The following is a 22,053-nucleotide window of genomic DNA, read 5'->3' as shown; positions in this document are numbered from 1 at the left end:
CACAGGAATTCAAACTGAGGGTTACTGGGACTGCACAACTGTGAGGGTTGCCAGAGAGGAGGTCAGACCTGATTTGCTCCTCCCTAGTCATTTTTTACTCCTGAACTGAGCTGAGCCAGATTCAAGTTAAAACTCTTCCCTCGCTAACCATGAGCTGCAGCCAAAGTTTGATCTTCACTGAAGTAATCAATTTCTACCAGGGATGTGCACAAAAAAATAAATTGCCCCTGAACCCGTCTCATTGGCATGGATATGACATCTATCTTTGCCTCTGATCTGGGGCAGAGACTCATCTCACCTCATTTTCCAAAGCCTCAGGTGTCATCTCTATTGAAATAATCAAGTGCCTATAACTTTTCTTTTCTCTTTTCTTTTTTGTGTATTTGGATGAAAACGGAATGCATTAAGAGCCCCTTCTATAAAGAAATGAAGTCTGCTAGACTGGGCATCGAGGGGAAAAGTAAGAGGAGGAGCGTAGTTTTATTTAGGACATAGGATCGCCACATATCTGATCCTCAAGAGCTTGGTTTAGCTGTGGAAAGTCATTCACAAAGTGGCCAGGATCAGGGTTCAAACTATCTCCCTGTCAGTTGTACTTCTCAAGCTGTTCTTGGAAGGCGTAGCAACTCCAACTGCCACAGCTGTTGCTCTGAACACATTCAACTAACAAAGAGGAGAGCCCTGGTAGAGGTTAGAAGCTACAGCTGTCATTCACAAACTACACTCCTGCATCCCGGGTTGGAATCTACATTTACAGAAAAGCTTGGAAACACTTTGGGGAAGTCTAAAAATGTGAAGCAGTCTCAGTATTTCCAAAGCAGAATAGTCATTTGGGGCCCGTGCCTCATCCAAAACAAATGGCAGAGTCCTAATGAATATGGGCGAAGAGGCTCCCCCACTATTTCATGAAACAAATACTAGTGCAGGGCTGTGCGAAGGAGTCATTGGAGAGCCAACTTAGTTCCCACTCCAGTCCCCAAGTGCACACCTAATTTCTCCCTAATAAGTGAATGCTAGTCATATATTCTTCCAGAGAAAACCATAGTGCTTCATGTAACAACACTGTTACAAGGAGGGCAGAATATACCCTAGAGAACTAAAATTTAAAATTTGATTTTATGTTGCTATGCACTTTTTAGTGTCTCAGTTATTCTTAAGTTTAAATCATTCACCTACACATCTGCTTTGCTATATTCTTCACTCCTGTCCTAGCTTCTAATAATCTTAGGGTTTTTTATTACATACATAAAATGTTCATGTGCAACGTTCACATTTTAAATAAAAGTCACACACAGCAAGTGTGCTTGGTCTGGGAACATAAGAAGATCCCTGTGAGATCAGGCCAAAGTGGACCATCAAGTCCAGCATGCTGTTCTCACAGTGGGAGCCACATAAACATGCATTATTTTGATGGTGTTTGACTGGCGGTGGCGTGATGCAGTACTCCTGCTCCTGCAAACCCAGCCTGTATTTCATCTAACTTAAGAACTGGCTCACATCTGACTGCAGTGCCCACCCTTAAGAATACCAGGATCACATTGGGGTAAGATATGGACTAGTTGCAGCAGCAGTGTTCAAGTGTGAACAAAACCTCAGAGAGTTACAGCACTTTATTAATGCCTAATTAAAAGGCTCACACACTAGCCTTGCTTATACCTACTAAGCCAAGGCCTCTAGAAACCCTAAATGGGATGATCTTACAATGGCTTCATAGGATCACGGGCTCATACTTTTGTCAAGCCATCTGGGGAAAGGGCAAGTGTCCTTTTATTTATGTTTTTGGAAATGGTGATTGGTTATGATTGTAAGCCAATATGCCAGGTACATAGTGCCCAAGCCATTTGGGACAGGTGAGATAAAATTACTAACAAAAACTCTCCCAAAAAAACTATAGGGGAACTTGATGCACTTCAGGCAACCAATCACCTTAAAAGGAGAAGACCTATCCTGCATTACAATCAAGGGTTAACAAAAGCAGAAGTGATTGTTGTAGACAAAGTCTAAGCATTTGGAATTTGTGAAAAATGATTATGATGATCAGACCCTGATTGCCCCAAAGGACCCTAGATGTTGTGGCAATCTCAGCAGCATGTTATCCTGTGCCATTCACATAGGCTGTAATTGATGTGAATTGCCCACTCAAATGTAACTGTCCAATCTCAAAGATTCTTATCCCGCTTTAAAAAAAAGGGGAAATCAGTGTCAAGGAATCACAAACATTCCTACAAGTCACAGCATTTTATTGTATTGACTCCTCCTTTACTGTACTGACACAAAAACTTGCAGTGGCTTTCACCAGACAGAAAGAGCAATAGTGCACCTTCTATCTTAGTGCAAATAGTGGTACCTCTAGTTACGAACGCTGCTGGTTACGAGCTCCACTAACCCGGAAGTAGCTGCTCCTGGTTGAGAACCTTGCCCCAGGATGCGAACAGAAATCCACACTTGCAGCGGGAGGCCTCTCATTAGCAAAAGCACGCCTCAGGATAAGAACAGTTTCAGCTTAAGAATGGACCTCCGGAACGAATTAAGTTCGTAACCAAAGGTACCACTGTATACATACCTGCCCTCCCAAAAGAACCTCTATTCAGAATCACTAACAGAGCCACTCCTTTAAAAAACCGCACTCCTGAACAAGTAGACTGTGCATCCGATTCTTGATGAGAACTAGTGGTAACAGGATATATTCAGATCTACAAAAATAGTATGGCAAATTCAAAACAGGCAAACAGAAAATTAAGCTGCCTCTGGCCAGAGGCTGAGGGAAACACTCCAAGCTAGACTGTTCTACTGAACACCCCTTCACAACAGATGACACACTCTCTTTACTTTGCTGCTAAACAGACTAGACTCCAATTAAGTGAATTCAGATCCCTTTGTAACTGTAACTGTAGATATAGTAGAGTGGTCTTACAGTGGAACTTCATATTCCACCTCCAATGGGCATCTTCCCAGCCCAGTCAGTCACCGCTTCTCTTGAGGCAAAGCAGAGCCAGAAGTGTGACATTTTCAGGAGAGAAGAAGTGCAGGATAATATGTGGCCTCTCCTCTGTCCCTATTCCCAGGTTCCAGATCTCTTGTATGCAATGGGAATGCGAGTCTCAAACCCACCCACTTTCTTCTCTTATAGAAATTTCACTCTTCTGACCCTGCAATGTCTTGAACACATGGATTAAAGGTAGCATGTTTAAATCCACCCTTAAGTATTTCCCTCTCTATATTTTGTACACAGCTATGGGTACAAGTACAAAATACACACAAGCTGTGTCAAGTTTGAAGGGCAAACACATGGAAAGTTTGCATTTAAAACCAAAGAAAAAGTAAACTGATCTTTCAGTCACCACGTCACAGTACAAAACCTGGGACCTTCTATATTCACTTGGGCTGTTTATACTTGGGTACCCCAACCCAGTACAAAATACAAAGTAAGAAACAGGTTTTGGGTAAATGGCTCATTCAACTAGAATTACTCATCTGTAAAATGGGAATAATGATGACAGGGCTGTTGTGAGGATGAATTAAGTAAAGCACTCTGCACCTGAATAGTGTCACAGGGAAAATATCACATGGTGCTGACTCAAATATTCCATTGGCACAAGCAATGTTGTAGAGCAGTGATGGCCAAACTTGGCCATCCAGCTGTTTTGGGACTACAATTCCCATCATCCCTGACCACTGGTCCTGTTAGTTAGGGATGATGGGAGCTGTAGTCCAAAAATAGCTGGAGGGCCAAGTTTGGCCATCACTGTTGTAGAGCATTCATAGCAACTAATAGAGTGATCCTATCTCAATGATGAAGATCTTCTCAGATGTTTAAACGTACAAAGGGCACAATCTAGTCCTTCACACCTCAATATGTATTCCACACAGAGCTGCATTCACAGTGCTGACCCCTCATGTTTGACTCAGATATAAATTCCTAGCATAACTGAACCAGTCCTAATTCTAATCAGTGGTGCCACTAGGGCTGATAGCCAGGGCTGAGGTCCAGAGTCCTGTAGCTCAGGAGGCCTCCAAATCACCACTCAGAAGAATGGCAGGTGATGAAGGCAGCAGCAGACAAGCCCAGCATCAGCAGCTGGGCCGTTGTGGGCATGTCATGGCCCACAGGAGTTGATACTGTCAACAAAACATTCATTCCTTTTAAAAAACAACATTATGGTTTCCTACAACAACATGGTGCTCGTTCCCAAGTAAATCTGTTTAGTATCAGGAGAGCAGGAGCAAACATCATTTATTTTCTGTAGTCATGATAGAGCTACAATTTAATGAGTTTAAAGTGCAAAACTGCACTTGTTCAGAGTGTTTCTTTATTAAATTACAGTTGGCAATTTTGTTTTCTTCCTCTCTCACCTACCAGTACTGTCAAAGCCAATGTAAAGAACAAGTGTTGGAGGGAGATAAATGCTAATTGCTAATTAACACCTGCCATCTAAAGCCCCCCCCCAAAGACTAGTGTCTAAAACTACAAAGTTCCACCATTGATTGTGAATTTCCGTGATTTCATAACGTAACAACTGAACACAGATATACACAGCTGCACAGTAAATAACAAGAATTAATGATTACACACACAAATTTAGAAGAACCCAAGAACATCTGTCTCTGATACCTTGAACAACAAGTTTCCAGAGCATGCCCTCATAAGCAATACTAAAAGTAGCTAGAAAATATCACTACAGCCTAGCTTGCAATATTCTTGAAGGACTTTTTTCAAGCAGAAATAAACATGGGAAGGATTAAGAGCTGTAATGGCTGAAAAGTATGGAAACGGGCAGGGAGCAGGAAATATTAGGATTCAGTAGGCACTTAAACCAGGTGCAGGAAAATGTCTTTTATTTTTTACTAGACTCCTAAGATCCATCAACTGGAGACAAGTGCAAAAATTGATGGGGATTGGGGAAATACACTTATTATAATGAAGGAACAAGGTGTTACTCGTTACTCAATTTGTAGTCAGAATCTGCAAATCACTCAGATTTATTAGTGGATTTCAATCCAACTTCTGTCTACAACAACTTAAACACTAGAGCTACTATGTAACGGAAAGTCCTAAATAGCAAAAAATACACTAAGAAGGATATTAGAAAAAAGAAAAAGAACATGATGGCATAGTAAGTTATGTTAACCTGAGTCAGATCATATATTTCTTATTTCTACTTTGAAGTTCCAGGGACTGAACCTGCAAGGTTCTGTATGCAAAGCATGAGTTCTGCCACTGAACTACAGCTCTTTCCTAAATGAGAGCAGATCACTCCAAACTGAATATAAGAAGGATCAACATTCAGTAAGGCATGGGCATTCTCTCTCTATATATATATACTGTGGTACCTCTGGTTACGAACTTAATTCATTCCAGAGGTCTGAAACCATTCTTAACCTGAGGTACCACTTTAGCTACTGGGGCCTCCTGCTGGCGCGTGATTTCTGTTCTCATCCTGAGGTAAAGTTCTTAACCCGAGGTACTACTTGAAGTGTTTGTAACCCAAGGTACCACTGTATACTTACAGATACATAGATATAGGTATCTCTTACATTAAGTCTTGAAGTGCCTACAGCTGTATACATCGGGGTAGTCAACCTTTTTATACCTACCACCCGCCCACTAATGCATCTTTCTTGATGGTAAAATTTCCTTACCGCCCACCAGTGCTTGATGGAAGGAGGATTCAGCTTGTGCCATAGAACCCCCTACCGTCCACCTAGAATCCTGAAATACCCACTAGTGGGTGGTAGGGACCAGGCTGACAACCCCTGGTATACATGGTCAAAAACCAGTAAGCATGGGAATCTCATGCACCAGCCAACACACAAAAGCACACCTCACCAACCCAAAAGTCAGAACTGAGTAAAGCTGGATTCTGCAAATTGTATGACACAAGCAAGTTTAAAAGGTTTTGCAAACATTTACTTCATTTGCAAAATAGATAGATAGATTCTTTATTGTCATTACACAAGTGCAACATTGCACAAAATCTTTCTGCTACTGTTTGTAGGAGGAAAAGGGAGGAAAGAAATGCATCAAAATGTTACTCTCCTGGAAATTTTACTGAGATTTTACTTTTCTTACTTTGGAGATTTCATTTGCCACACATTAAAACAGTAGGAACCCACATGTTTTTATTATGCTAAGTGTTTTATGCAGTACATTTCCAATGGTTCCATAAAATCCCTCTGCCTTTTCCTTCCACAAAAGCCACTTATTGAATTGGTTAAAACCAACCCCCTTCCAATACCACTAAGTCTATTATGTGCCTACATTTCTCTCCCTTCACTAAAGTATTGAAATGCATGTTAAGAAATAACCTACAGGATTGCCCTTTCAGGAAGTGGGCAGCATGTCTGAATGTTGCCTGAGATCAAATACTTCTCACTGTACAAGCTAGTATGTCAGGATAAGGAGTTCTAGCTTAGGTTGAAATGTATGTGGAAGGTGTACGTGACACACATCCAGAGGAGGGGTGGGAGGGAGGAAGAAGGAGAGGAAAAGGGAGGGAGAGATTGAAGAGGGACAGTGGTGTAAATGCTGCACCACTGATATCTCTGAATCAGCAATTTGGCTCTTAAACCTACCTCCCACAGACACCTCTCTTACTTCAAACACTATCAATGCTTCCCCTCCCTACCCAACCATGGGATAGGGTAGGGAGTTTCTTGGTATACGTGTGCACTTTTGTACACAGCCTGAAAAACTAAATATAAAAGTTGTATTAATTCTTCAGAAAAAAAGGAGATCTACATCTGGGCCATCAGATGTAAGGCAGTTAGGCACGTAGCTATTATGCCTCCCTAATGCAATTCTGCGCCTGCAACAGATAAAGTGCCTTGCATAGTCAAAACAATGGAACAAGCTCCAGCTGCTGAAGTGCTTCTTGGCATAAAGGTGTTAAAGGCACAGAAGTCCCGCCAGGAAAAATAATTTTTCCCCAATAATTGTCTCACAATCTGATGCTACAGTATCCAGTATATGCCAATTTGCTTCTCAAAAACATGGATGTTTCTGTTTCAACATGTATAGTATGACGGTGATCATTAGGTTGCCTTTAAGATGCCTAATAAAGCTACATGTGACTAAACGTAAAAAACAAACAGCAATTTGCAGGGTGGGCCAAGGCGGAGGCACTCTGGGTCATGCAGACCTTTTAAAGATGAGTCACAGTTTTAGGACAAACAGTGGTAAAGATTTATCCTTCCTCCTTCCCACCCCTCAGCCACAAAGTAAGATTGTGCAACTCTTTTAAAAACTTTAGCCTACATTGAACAGAAGCTGTCAATACCATCCTATTTCTTATAAAGAAATGTTTGGACATTCTTAATTGCAAATATTCTCCCTTAAATATTAAAAACATTTTACTTTAGAAAAGCAGGTCTTGCTTTTATACTACAGTGGTACCTTGGGTTACATACACTTCAGGTTACCGTATTTTTCGCTCTATAAGACACACCAGACCACAAGACGCACCTAGTTTTTGGAGGAGGAAAACAAGAAAAAAAAATATTCTGAATCTCAGAAGCCAGAACAGCAAGAGGGATCGCTGCGCAGTGAAAGCAGCAATCCCTCTTGCTGTTCTGGCTTCTGGGATAGCTGCGCAGCCTGCATTCGCTCCATAAGACGCACACACATTTCCCCTTACTTTTTAGGAGGGAAAAAGTGAGTCTTATAGAGCAAAAAATACGGTAAATACGCTTCAGGTTACACACTCTAACCCAGAAATAGTGCTTCAGGTTAAGAACTTTGCTTCGGGATAAGAACAAAAATTGGGCTCTGGGGGCGCGGCAGCAGCAGGAGGCCCCATTAGCTAAAGTGGTGCTTCAGGTTAAGAACAGTTTCAGGTTAAGAACAGACCTCCGGAACGAATTAAGTACTTAACCTGACGTACCACTGTATGAGCAAACTAAGGATTTGGTGGGAAAAACTGATCCCGGGTATCTAATTATAATGAATAAGTGATACAAGCTAGGATTTCAAGCCCAGCTCACCCACCATCTGCTAAAACACAGTCTTCCTCCTCCCCTTCTCTCCCCTTGCCAATAATAATTTCTTCCCAAATTCATAGAGGTACAATGCTTTTGTCACTTCTGGTTGAATGACACTTTTGCTTGCACAAAATTATAAATAAAATATGCAGGATCTAAAGGTCCTGTGTAACTGAGTTCCTGTGGCAACTACATATCTGTTATTTGCCTCCTGCTGCCTTATTCTTGTTTGTTCCTTCAGTCACTCTGATCTCCTGTCCTAACAGTGTCCTAGCAATAAAGTGACCAAATGCTTTTCATTATCTTCAGTTAAGCTCTCATCAAAGGCCAAAATCCAGTGCTCAGTTATGCTTACACTGAAGTTCCAAGCATTTCAAGGAGACAAGTGTACCAGAATACAAGGGTGTAGTTTTCAGCATGTGAATTTGCCTAGTTAACTAGTTACAATGGACTCCCAATGTAGATAAACAATTTGTTTTTGTTTTTCTTAAGCAGCAAAAAAGTATTGACTTAGCATGCAATTATGCAGCTTCCAGCAACATGCTACATTTTCCAGTGCTGATTAGCAACATCAGTAAAAGGTAACAGGTTCTGTACTTTGATTTAGTAAAGGAGATACAACAAAGAAGTATAATGAGTTTAAAGAAAGTTGTGAACAACATGCCTGAACACCAACTAGAAGAATATCAGAAATGTAACACAACCACTAAATGGGCACTGGAATGTTTAATATTGTTGCAGGTTTTTCTGTTATGTTCCATATATACAACTTCTTTTCTTTTAAAGTCAAGAATCAATTCACTTTCACATTAGTGAGCAAACCTATTCTGTTTCACAGGAAGGTTCTTAAATTGCAGGTGAAGAGATATACTGTGATTGCAGGTACAAGTTCAAGCCAAGTATTCAGATAGTTCATTCAGAGTCACTCAAACAATACAATTTAATTTATAAATTATAAACAATATAATTTATCTAAACATTTTTACCCAGTTCGGCAGCAAAAATGGCTCACTAACAAGGAAGACAGTTTCTTCTCTCAGGCTTATCATCTAAAAAGACATGACACAAAAGGAAAATGGATTGGGGCATGAGGATATAAGCAAACTCAGTTACAAGCACTTCTAATGAAGGGAGCAAAAGTTTCTGGTCTCCCAGCTGTGCAGATGGAATAGCCCCACACCGTTTCTCTATGACAACCTGATATAACAGCTGCTTAAGGTCTTCTTCCCCTCCTGTCCTCACTTCTCAGCTTTCCAAATCACTGTGTGCTGGGGTGCCAAAACTGGCAAACAGCAAGTTAAGCAATTCCTACTAGCCAAGATTACAAATCGCAATCAAACTGTGAACAGTAATTTGGCAAACCAGAAAGTGATCTGTTGAGATCAGGGGGAGGGGAACATGAATGGCTCATGTAACAGCCAGAGCTCATGTAAGGGAAAATATATTAGATGAACTGTGATATTTCATGTAAATTATGAACTTGGTAATGCACATGGCTGGCCTCCATTCTTTCTTCCAATATTTCCAAATCTTTTAGCATTCTTGTATTTTTCTTTTTTTTATAACATCTTTATTGCCATTTGCAACCAGAACTTATATATTTAAAAGATGTTGTTACACATAAAGAAAGGAGAAGTATATGAACATATTTTAAGCACATTAGTTGGGGAAAGTGATCTATAACAAAAGCAAACATTTTGAAGGGTTGCTATATTTGAAAACCTTAATCAATGAAGCTTAAATAAATTTAAATCACGTCAGCTTGGACCAAAGGATCTAACTTAACTCTAGCAGCTACTTGTATTACAGAAAACCTCCTTTCAGAGGGAACAATTTGGAGTGGAGAAATATTAGATCATTGAGAGGGTCTTTAACCTTTTCCCTGCCTGATGCTTTTCCAGCTCCACCCCAGAACACCTCAGTGGCATTCTAAAAGATAAATATTCCTTACGGGGATAAATATGTATATGGAACGGTGGGGGGGGGGGGGAGTTAAGCAGAAAAGGTTAGAAACCCCCTCTCCTACTCCTAAAATGGATTTTCTGTGACACAAGTGGTTGGTGTTTTATGTTACACTCACTTGTGAATAATGTTTAGTTAAGTCTATAAGAAGTCACCTTCAATTTATCACAAAATTATATGGTACTACTTCCCTAGTTTCAGTCATTCAGAGATGTGAATCAACCCTTTCAACTTTTCCCATTCACAAAATTGATGGAGGAGGAGCAGAGTAATAACCTCAACAGAGGAGGAACTGTTTTCAAGCTTTTTATGTGGATCAAGGTAAAATGGGAACTTGAGGCTTTTGCAATCACTGTAAGTAGAGGGGCCCAGGCTTCTAACAATGAAACTTCAGACGTTCAACAGTTCTTGTGTTAACAATTTTACAGTGTTGAATTATAAGCACTTTCAAGTTTTATTTCCAGGTATCTTATGAAACTTTTTGAGCTTTGCTGTAAGAGCAGTAATCTGTTTCAAGAGGGAAATAAAACTGCATATGTTATTACAAGACCGTATACAAACTGATGAGAAAATGTAGAGTTCAACAAAAGTGACCAGAAACTCAAACCTTGCTGTAGAGTTTTAAACAGAAATGCACACACTCTAACCTACCTGTCTCAACAAGAATGGTATGATGCTTCAGAGTGTGAGGTCACAGTTCCCCCGCCCTATCTCATACATCTGAGACACTACTGAGATTTTACCTACAAGTCAAAATTTTCTAATAAAAAAAGAATTATTTAAAATTTTGAAAAATACTGTCACATTAGAGAAAGCACCTGAAAAATAAATGTGACTACATCAGTCATGTTTCATGGCTGACTTTTATCACAGTATACTGAAGTTAATTCTACACCTCCAAGGTCAAACTGGGATCATTAGTAAGCTACAGAATGCATAAACAATGTTGTACCTGCCCCACCCTCGAAGGAACTCAAGCAGACTTGTGCATGGGACAGGCATGCTGTTGAGTTCTGCAATTTTTGCTCTTGCTGGTGAAGTGAGAATGTAGCAGCCCCAAAAGGCAGAAGTCACCTATTGTGGAACTCTAACATTTCATTATTTTGCTTGGCCTCCCCACCCGCTCTGCTGTTCTAACTGAGGAGATGCTTCAAATCTCTACTTGTAGGAGTTCAAAAGCTCATTACTATTTTCAACTACCAAGGCATTTCTTTTAACTCTGAAACCAGGGCTTTGTCTAAATCTACTGATTGGCTATGTAACAGTCAGATGAAAATAATGAATGATTTGACCACATTCCAGCATAAAGTCAATGAGCTTAAGCACTCTCAAAGTCTCTGCTGGATTGTGCCCCCTGCCTCTAGCAAAATTTCTTCCTTATATACACTTTAAAAGAATTTTTCAATGAAGTACTCACTAACTTGAAATCTACCTAGCAGACTCAGCTACTATTACCAATGACTGAATTTTCTTAACCACTTCCATATTTTAAAGATTATCGGGACCAAAGATTCACATAAAGAAGTACATATACACACATGATTAGCCATATGCAAACTGCTGTCAGGCATGTTTTTAAAAAACTTAACTTGTAATCATCTTGGTTATGCTTCAGTTGCAGCAGTAACAGGCAAATGTTTTCAACAGATGTTGAAAAACTGATGAAAGCGTCCAAAGTTTAAAACTGGTAGTATGATCAGAGCTGGAGGGTAAGTCCCCCCCTACACTGGTGTTTTTTTGGAATTATATTGAGCAAAGTACAATCCAAGTTTGAAAAATTCAAGAGAAGGCCAAATTCAGTACATTACTTTACCACTTCTGTTTCTAATTAAATGGAGTTTAACATACAAGAGGAAGATACTCCAAGTATGCTGTCATTCACTGGTTTAGAAGAGCAGTCAAACAACTTGGATTTAACCACAGCAAAAAGAGGAGCAAAGAGAAAAGTATACCAAAGGAAATAACAAACTTTTCAAAAAACCCCAAGCAATGCTAACAGACTGACTTGTCTTTTATATACTGTAATCTTTTCCCAATAGGAGACTCGCCAATGAATCTAAACTCATGCAATCTTTTAAAGCCTCTGAATATATTCAGATTGAGTTAAGGGGTACCTAGAAGCCCTGATTCAGAATTTCAGACAGTTTATCAGAGTCCAGTACATTCTTTGCATGTCATTGTATCAAGCGATACAGGTATAATTTTCTAAGTAACAAAAGCAGGATACCTATTACAGTTCTCAACTGTGTTATATTGGATTTTAAAAGTACTATTTGCAAAAATAATTAGCTACAATGACTGAATAGCCACTCTCCATTAAAACAGTATTTAGATTAAGATTTATAGTGAAACACAACTGACTTCCACTTTTTCCTCCAGAAAAAGCTAAAAAACAAACAAACTATAAACTAAGACCAAGTCTGCAGACATGTTATTAGGTTTTAAAAGAAAGGGTTTGATCAAGGCACTATAACAATATAGCAGCTGTTAGATTCTAGCTGAAGTAATCTAGAATGCTTACGACTGTCAGAATACTGTACTAAAAGCCTTCTCATGTCTTCCATTCTGCATCGCTACATTCTAAGGAGCTATTACCAGGGTATCACAGCAGAAGTGTCTGTGATGCACAACTAAATCAAGCCTTCTTAAAAAATTGTCACTGAACTCACAGGACAAATGAGAAAACCATTGTTAAAGCTGCAATTTTATGTATGCATACTAGGAAGCAAGCCCACTGAACTCCATTTACTTTTCTGTAAAATACAGTATGGAGAGAATGGTGCTGTATGCCTTCCAAATTAGCATCAACATTAGAAATGCATGCCAGTTTAACTGTCAGAATTACCTACACCTCAAATACACATACACACACCTCTCTCTTTGGAACGAGGAAGAGATTTTCGTAATGCTCTGAAACCTGCAACCTCTTCACAAAACTACATTTCCCAGAAAGCTTTGCAAGGGAAACCACAACTGTTAACCCCTTGTTAAAAATCAGATTATATGTATAATGCAGTTATGAAAACAGTGACTTTTAAAAAATTACATAAGACTGCTGTACATGAATAAAATATATCACTTTATTCTGCACATCTCAAGGTAAACTGCAGTCTTGATGTGGCTTTAAGTTGGACTTCATTGTAGAGGGAGCAAGGGGAATTGTGGCTGGAAGTAGCAGGTTTGTTCCGCAGAACCTCAGAAAGCAGATTCCTCCCTTAAAAGGTACCCACAACCATGCACCAGGGGATAAATTCCAATTCATTCATAAAATCTAAAGTAGTCAGATTCCAAATAAATTATTGTTATTTAGATGAACTGATGTCTATATTTTATTAGAATGTTGAAAAAGGAGTGCGGCAGTGACCCCAAAGTTGGTAATGAAGACAAGTATGAGAACAATTTTCTACTTCTCATATATTCTGTGATTATTTTACTACCCCATACTCATAACGACAAGCAGTCAATACATGTTTTCAAATTACGGTAAAAGATAGGAAACACTTGGGCCTGAATTGTGCATGCAGAACACTCCTTATGTGATGCTGCCAGTGAAAATACTGCACTAAATAGAAAAAGGGGCAAATTTAAAGAAGAAAATAGTGATTTACAATAATATATTGAAATTATACATGCATTAATTTGTGTGAGTGATTAAAAAAATACAAACCTTTTCTTGCAGAGTTGCATTTCAAACCATCTGATCTGCTGAAGTCTATGCTCACATACACTCCACTTTCCAGATTCAAAGTACCATTTGGGAGGTGGCAGTTTGGTGAACTAGGGCTCTCCTCACAGTTTAGAGAATTATCTTGTAAATTTAGAGCTATATAGTTCAAGCCATTCTGAAATCCAGTTGAAGTATCTCTGGACATCTTGCTTTCATGGCCATCTGAAATGTGTTCTTCAGGTTTCAACCACACATTGTCAAAAGAGGCAGAGCTGTGCCTTTTGCTACTATCAGTAAAGAAAGAAGAGGAAGTGGTAACAGTGCCAGTGGAAGAAAATGTTTCAGAGCTATGCCTTCTCCTTCCCTGTGGATCAGCACGAATAACTTTAGGTACTACTGGCGGATCAGGACTAGGAACAGAGAACTCACTGCTACCAGCATATTGGTCAACAATGCACAGTCTATTAACAATGGAAGGAGGACTATCAATCTTTAAGCCATTTTTGCTTTCGGTGGTAAATGGTCCAGGTGGCATTGCTGCCATGTTGAAGGTCATTTCTGTATAGTCATCAATCCTACCATTTCCTTTGCTAACACAAGCAGTACCAAATGAGAGCCTAGCATAATCTGAATCAGGTGGATTTCTGGGAATACTAGAACTTGCATAAATTGAAATATCTGTCAAGGAGTTGGATAGTTCTTTAGCAACCTTTGGTGACTGAACATCAAGATCAACACTCATGTAGTCAGAAAGTGGTGACTGCCTATGGTCACTACTGGAGCCAAGAGATGATGGCGATCCTTCTGCAGATAAAGAATAAGGTGTATTACTTGCCTTTTCACCGAAGTCGATATTTATATATTCACCAGGACTAGATGGCTCAAGTGGAATTGTACGATCATACATTCTTGGTATAGTGTTACTACCTCTAGTGCCTAATGGAAGTCTTGTAGGCCTGGTAATTTTGTTCTGTTCAAGTCCCTCATCTGAAGCTTTCAGCATAGATGATTTGGAATGGCCATTAGCCAGAACATCATTACTGATATTGTTGTCATTTTCAGCTCCACTATACAATAATTTTCCTGGTGATGACATTGGAACGTATTCATCATGCTCACCATTTTCTCCTGACTGAGTCTTAAAGCTTCGTGGGAGAGAGAAATATGAGCTAAAGTTTTTGGAACTGGTGTTGGTATGCATATAATTTGAATCACTAGGTTGCTTTGGAGCAGCTGAGTTTCCAGGTGACATATCCATATATTCATTGTTCGCCAACTTCTCATTGCCACTTTTATTAAAGCCAGTTAAAGGACTACGTACAGGTGAAGAGATAGCCCTAGGAAACATCATCATATATCCTTTGGAATCAGCCTGTGATGATGGCCAGGAACTGTTTATCTGCTTTGGAACAGACACACTTTTAGGAGTCATTGGCAGATAATCACTGTTGCTTGCAAAAGAAGATGCAACTCCTGGCATCATTGGCATGTATCCATCATCTCTGGCTTTATTCCTGCTTTGATTGCATACAGAATCAAGGGCAGATTCCCCATACACTGGTTCAGGGTTATTTTTGAATTTTGGCGATTCAGAAAAAGGCAGGCGTCCATGGCTTCCTGAAGAAACTTCATCTAATGAAGTTGCTGTTTGGGTTGTTTTCTGCTGTGCTGGTATAGAAGCAGGCTTAGTTAGAGAGTAAGTTCTTTTTCTGAAGCATTTTTCAGCCTCCCGGTAATCATCTCTTGAACTATTATTATCCATTTGCTGCTTGCTCATAGACATATATTCATTTAAACAATTTTCTTCTCTGATTGGAGGTGTATTGCCCAAGGAATCTGGGGTATTACTCCTCACACGGAAGTACCTGAAGTCGCCAGGGCTGGAACCATATTCATCGGAAGAAATGAAACCTCCATCACTTGGGGACCCACAGACGGATGAACTGGAAGGCCTGATGAAGGTATCGGAAGCTGATCCATGGCCACTACTTGAAGAAACACTGATGGGGCTAGTAGTGGAAGGGAAATGAGACACTGGCAGAGATGCAGACCTGGTGTGATAAGATGCACTAAATGCTGCTCTAACATATCGTCCACTTCCTTCTTGACGCCCCAAATTCATCCTTGCAGTATTCAGATGAATCAAACTTCCAGTAACTGACCTAAATGGTCTGGTCATTGTCCCCTCCCCTTCACTGGAAGTTCTGAAACGGTAAGAGCTACTACTCTTGGTGGTTGGAGGGGTCCCCCCAGTAACACTTTCAGTTCTGGATCTTCTTTGTAAGCCAGTTTGGCTAGGTGGCAGGTTACCCAGGTGCCTCCTAGTACTGATGAAGGAAATGGGGTTGGTGCTGCTACCACCACCAGAAGACTGGCTCTTACTGCGAGGTCTAAACTCAGAGAAGGCTTTCAAAGCTTTCATGGTTTCTAGGAAGGTTTCATGCATATTCTGGGCCACCACTGAATCATCCACTTGCATCCAAAGCTCACCTGGCCCAATGGAGGCAGATCTGCCCACCTCAATGAAAAAGAAATTTTCTGAATGCCCACACCGCCGAATGTTCATTAGCTGTAAGTGGACAGAGGGCACCTCACTATTCAGCTTAACAAGGTGGATGGCCTTGGTGGAAAGACACAACCTGTACACCCCAGTCAAATTTTTTGTCTGCCCCAGTCCCTTGGGTTTCACATTTACTTGCCAAACTTCTTTGAAGACGGTCCCTGGCCGAAGAGCAGTCCCGTAATGCTCGTCGTCGTCATCCAGCTGCGGATCAGCCTGGTCTTCCTGCTCCAAGAACCCCCTCTTGCTTTGGCTCATGAGCTCACTGATTGCCTGGTACCAGCTCTCCTGCTCAGTCTCGTTTTCGGCAACCATTGCAAAGTACTCATCCTTGGTGTACAGGGCGATGATGTGCTTGTGCTTGGCATCTGCCCTCCGGCTAACCGTGAAGCACTGGTACAGAGGAATCACCCGCTTCGGGGGTGGGCAGCAGAGGGCTGCGCTCCCACCAGTCGCCGCCGCTGCCGCCGCCGCCCTCATGCTGCTCTTGAACTTCTTCTCGCTGTCGTAGTACTCTAGCCTGGCCGGGGCCAGGTGGCTCTCCACCCGCAGCACGAAGTACCTCTTGTGGCCATGCTTCTGCTTCCTTAGGTAGCCGCATTTCCTCACGTCGTCCCCGAAGGCGACAGCGGACGCCGCCGGTGGGGCAGCTGCCCGGCTTGAGGGCGCCGAGGGGCCGGCTCGCGATGAAGCCACGGCGCCCCCTCGCCCCGCGCCGGCGTTGCCCCCGGTCGCCGAGGCGTCCTCCTCCTGGACGAGGCAGAGGGAGCTGCTGGGGGATCTCCTCAGAAGCAGCATCAGATGGTGCGGGGGCTGCGCGGGCGGCGGGCAAGGGGCGCCTTCCATCAGCTCCTGGTCCTCTTCGGTAGCAGCAGCAGTAGTAGTAGCAGCAGTAGCGGCAAGCCTGGACGCGCTGGCCCGCTGGTTGTGGCTGTAGCCGCCTCCGCCGCCTGGTGCTCCAGCGGCAATGCCCGCAGCCCGGTCTCTCGCCTCCAGCACGGTGCAGCCGCCTTCTCCGCCGAGCATCCCGCTCGCCATTTTAAGGGGCCAGGGCAGGGTCCGGACAGCCGAGCCAGGCGGCGCCGCGCTTGTGCAGCGGGGGGGGGGGGGAGGGCGGGAGCGCGAGGGGGGTGGAAGAGCCGCCCTCCTCAGAGGCGAAGGGTCTCCCGGGCCCGGCTGGACATGGGTGGCCCCAGTCTGCGTCCACGCCGGCCGTTCCCCGCAGGGGGAGGCGCGAAGCCGGCCCACCGGCGGGGCGTGCGCCCACCCGCTCACTCACTGCCAGCCGTTCGGAGCGCGCAGGGCTCCCCGTCCACTCGCCCCGCTCTGCCTCACTCGCTCGCTCTCCACACAGGCAAGCAGCCGCGGCGGCACCACGGCGAAAACATCACGTGACCCCGCCTCCTTCGGGAGGGAGGGAGAGGAGCCGCTTTAAAAAAAAAGAAAGAGAAGCAAATAAAAAAACGCTCCAGCAAGAGGCGGTGCTTCTTTCAGCGCGGGGGCGGGGCTGTGTGTTTGTGTGTGTGGTGGGCCGGAGAGCAAAGTTCTGAGAATGGAGGAGCCGGAGGGCGAGGAACCAATCGGAGATGAAGTCCGCTTCGCAAGCAGTCCAATCCGCAGTCACTGCCACGCACACCCCACTCACGGTCGGTGGGTTGTGTGCGTGCGCGTGCCTTTCATAATGATAGGCGGGAGGCGGGACAAATGAGAGGCGAAGGTAATTAATAGCGGGCGGCTGGGCGCGGGATGCCGTGAAGATGTGTTTGTGTGTGAGAAGATGGGAGGGGGAAAGGGAGAAGGAGGGGGGAGAAGTGGGAGGCGGGCTCTGAGAGTCGGCCAATCACCGCCTCACACACTGAAACATACGCCGGGCGGAGGCGGGGACCCTTCAATGCCTGCGTGTACAGAGGAATGAGTGAAAAACAACACATACACAGAAAAGGCCACAAGGGATGAAGATGAGTAGCACCGTAATGTACCAATCAGTCCTCGCTGCTTCCACGAGTTGCCCAATCAGCGTTTAAGAAATGAAGGTTCACTTTCTTATACTGCTGCTATTCTTTTTTTTCCCCAGGCACTCCTGTAATCCCCCTCCCTCCCTACGACCGCACTCCCCGCCCCATACAGGTTTGATGACCTGAGAGGCGTCGTGGTTGGCCAAAGGAAGAGCCAATCGGCGAGCCCGAGAGCCGAGGGGAGGTGGAGGGGTGGAGCCGCTGAGGAAGTAAACAACTCGTCAGCGCGCGGGCGACCGTTGGAGGAGCAGGAGGGATGTGTGCAAAATTAACCGTCCCAGCTGCCGCTGCTGTAGAGGCGCGGGGGGAGAGGCGCGTCCACGTTGCCTGGAGCGCCACGGGCTCTCCGAACCGCTCCCGCCCGCCACAGCCACGCCCCTCAGGCCGCGGTGGCGGGGGGAGGTTGGGGAAGGGGGTGCCCTCCTATACCCGAAATTAGCGGATGTAGTTCAGCCCTTGTTTCCGATGGTGTTCCCTCATAAACAGCAAGCGCGCATTTCCTTCGCAGTTGATAGATGGGGAGGGACGATTTACCTCAAGAGGGGGGGAGAAGGGAAGGGGATTTCTCTCTTCACACAGCAGGAAATTTACATCAGGTAGGGCAATACTGTCCCTTTTTACACACGGCAAGTAGAGGGGAGTAAATTTTCCTCCAGTGGGGCAATATCTGTCTTCATGCAATAGGTAGATGGGAAGAAATTTGCTTCAGATGGGGCAATATCTGCCTTCATGCAGCAGGTAGGTGGGAGTAAAATTTTACTTCACGATGGGGGATTTTTCAGGATAACAACAAGCAAGAAGAGGAGCTTATTAACTTGTGTAACAATATCATAAAAATGGGAAGGAAACAGAAAAGAAACATGATTCCTGAACTTAGCCCTGTGTCCTAACGTAGGGCTGTGTCATTTGCCTAGGCTAAAAGCTCATAGCAAAGACATCTTTTAATCATTAGGAGCTTTCTTTGTGGATGGTGGTGTTACGAGATATGTTTGCTTTTCAGGTTTTTTAAGTGTTGCTTTTTAAAAAGCTATTCTTTAAAAATAACCTCAGAATTTGAATTCAAAATTAATTAAAGCACTCAAAACAATACATCTGAGAAGCTGCAGATTTGTTCAGAGTAGTGAATTCTGATCACCCTTCTCAAGCTGATTTTGTATCTGTAGTGTAGAATGTGGGAGGTGTTATTAAGGAGTAAAATAAGATCTGAGGTAAAAAGGTTGAACAGAACACGAAGAGGATATCACTTTGTGGAAAGTACTTGGGAAGACATAGTTAGGTAGCAATCGTTGATGGAATAAACCCCATTGTAATCAGTAAGACTTCACAATAGAGATGGTTATGATTGCACTGTTCTATATTTTAGGGAACCACTGTATGCTACAAGTTCAAATGCCACCCTCACAGCCATTTTCAATGGGCTCCCCAAAAGTGCAATGTAAATGCAAATCTATCAGTCCTGGATATTAAAATGATTACAAATGTAAATGCTCTGCTAGATTTGACTAAATTCCAACCTAGTTCAGCAGCACCACCCCACTACCAAATGCCTCTGGGAAGCCCATAAGCACAGCATAATAGCAGCAACATTCAGCCATTGTTGCTTCTCAGAAACTGATACCTTATGGCTGCATACAAGCCATACATTTAAAGCACATGATTTCCTCCCAAAGAATCCTGGAAATTGGTTTGTTCAGATTACTGAGAATTGTTGCTCTGTGATGAGTAAACTAAAGTTTCCAGGATTATTTGAGGGAAGTTATGTGCTTTAAATGTATGGCTTGAATGCAGCCCAAGCAATAATGCTCCTGAACACTGAGGTTGCATACAGCCATTATGCTCTGTGCATTTGTCTAAACCCCTTTACAATTCTAGGCATCACCACATCTTATGACAATGAGTTTTACAAATTATATGCTATGCAAGTAGTACTTCCTTTTGTTCATCCTTGATTTGTGGCTAATTTGTTTCGTTGGAAGATCTGCAGTTCAAATTATTATTTAAGAGAAAGAAAACTTATTTTCCTCTCCACCCAGATTGAGAGATCACAATGAACATTTGTATGTTCATAATATAACTCATCATTTGCAATTAGAGTGTTTGCTTGATCCTGACAATTTTTTTACAAACTAAGGTACAAAATGCAAAAGCAATGCTTGTGTTATGTGCCTTTGAGATTCAGATAGTTAATGTGCACATTCAGGAATCAATTTTAAATGGCATATTCAGTCCCAAGTTTCTCACACTCAAGTTTCAAGATTTCAGGGGCAAGTAAGGACTTCCAAAAGGATGCTGTACTTTAGAAGTTTTATATTTGTACAGTGTTGAGTTACTGTAGACAGTTTGGAAATAAATTTATTAACAGCTGAAAGCAGGTTCCTATATTTATTTTTTGCCTTCCTTTGAGGAACTTGATGTTGTTTACAAAGCTTTCCCCTACTCATTTATCCTCACAACACCTTTGTGCAGTAGATTAGGCAGGGAGGTAGTGACTGGTGCAAGGTCATCTAGTAAGCTTCATGGTTGAAGAGAGAATTGAACCTGGATCTCCCTGGTCTTTGCCTGATGCTCAAACTAATATGTCAGACTGGCTATCAGATATGAGTACACTATTCTGTTTTATGACTTCCTACAAAAGGAGAAAGATGAAAGTCCTGTTCATGTACCTGCCTACAATGAATAGGTTCAGAGTTGGTTCTCCAGCAAGAATCTGGCTTGCCTCTCAAACTGTACTGTTCCATTTAACACAACCACTACAACTGACCTTTTACTATGAACAGTGAAGGGACAGAAGGCTCTTAAGTTATGCTATCACACAGCTCTCCAATTGTCTAAAGGTGAAGCTGAAGAACCAGGGCTGTATCCATGTGGGAGAGCTGAGGCACCTCTGTAGATGGCAGCAAAATTTTATACCAATTGAACCTAAACAGGTTTTAGAATTGCTCCCTGGGTCTTTTAAGGGAATCATACAATTGTAGAGTTGGAAACGACGTCGCTGGTCATCTATTCCAACCCCCTGCAATGAGTAGATATGCTGCCATCTGTAGCTTTTCTTTTTATTTTGAACTAATGTGATGCTAACATGCTGCCTATGTGCAGTATTACATGTGTTTCTGTGTCACAATTTTGAAAAATAATTTAAAGGTGTAATGGCTTCATTTTGAAAAATGTTGATGTTGTGCATTATACTAGCCATTCTTAGTTGGGAGAAGTAGTTTGCTTCCATCAGCTTGCTAACAGAATGACATTTAAGCGCTTCACAGAAGAAAATGAATGCTACTTCCTACAGTGGATTCTCTAATCAGTCTACTATACTTTATAATAAAGTGATTACAGAACTTTGTATCACTTAAATTCCAGTTGCTGTCTTACTCAGGATTAAGTCCCATTGGATTCAAGGGGAGTTTTAAATGTGTGCAAAAGATTGCAGCCAAAGTTGTTAAAGGTCTAAAAAAATTCCTGATTAATACATAGTCTATAAGAATGTACTGTGGATGAAGCTCTTAGGGAGCTGCTTAGTATTTATGCACTGTGTGAAAATAGTAGAATGCACAGTAGTTCTACTACTAACACACCCCTTTTCTGCTTCCTTTATTCATCCAGTACATACTCAAATATCAAATGCATCCCAAAAAAGGCATCTTGAAAATTTAAAAATTATAAAGGTTTTTTTAATTTGTAAACATAAGCAAGGTATCTTCAGAAAAGACAATAACACATGAAATTTATTATAAGGATGAGAAATTATATGAACATTTAGAAGAAAATCACTCATTATTGTTACTGATTTGCAGAGCAAATTATACAGTTTTACAAGCACTTGGAAAGAAAGAGACTGGTTTTTGTGAATAAAATTGATTTTGTTTTGTCTGCTA

At 42.2% G+C, this 22,053-nt stretch overlaps 1 protein-coding gene and 1 long non-coding RNA gene across 4 annotated transcripts in view; one reads left to right on the top strand and one right to left on the bottom strand.

Moving 5' to 3' along the window:
* IRS4 (insulin receptor substrate 4) overlaps positions 1 to 17,829 on the bottom strand; it is a 23,804-nt gene extending 5,975 nt beyond the window's left edge. The window contains exons 1-2 of one of the 3 annotated variants that reach the window (XR_014560167.1): positions 13,607 to 17,569; positions 8,964 to 9,026 (exon numbers count right to left, since the gene is read on the bottom strand). Coding sequence is in view for 2 of the 3 variants with exons in the window: in XM_083722069.1 (XP_083578195.1) it covers positions 8,989 to 9,026; positions 13,607 to 17,204 (3,636 nt within the window). In the remaining variant the exon portion in view is untranslated. Of the gene's footprint in view, positions 1 to 8,963; positions 9,027 to 13,606 lie in introns of all 3 variants that reach the window. The other 2 variants (XM_083722069.1, XM_083722070.1) reach the window with 2 other exon arrangements.
* On the top strand, positions 17,796 to 22,053 carry LOC310836812. Its single transcript, XR_014560216.1, has 2 exons — positions 17,796 to 17,883; positions 18,241 to 22,053. It is a non-coding gene; the product is annotated as an uncharacterized lncRNA (long non-coding RNA).

Source organism: Podarcis gaigeae, assembly GCF_964106915.1.
Source record: "Podarcis gaigeae genome assembly, chromosome: Z".
Classification (NCBI taxonomy): Eukaryota; Metazoa; Chordata; class Lepidosauria; order Squamata; family Lacertidae; genus Podarcis; species Podarcis gaigeae.
Note: the sequence above shows the minus strand (reverse complement) of the source record. Positions and strands in the feature narration are given on the sequence as shown.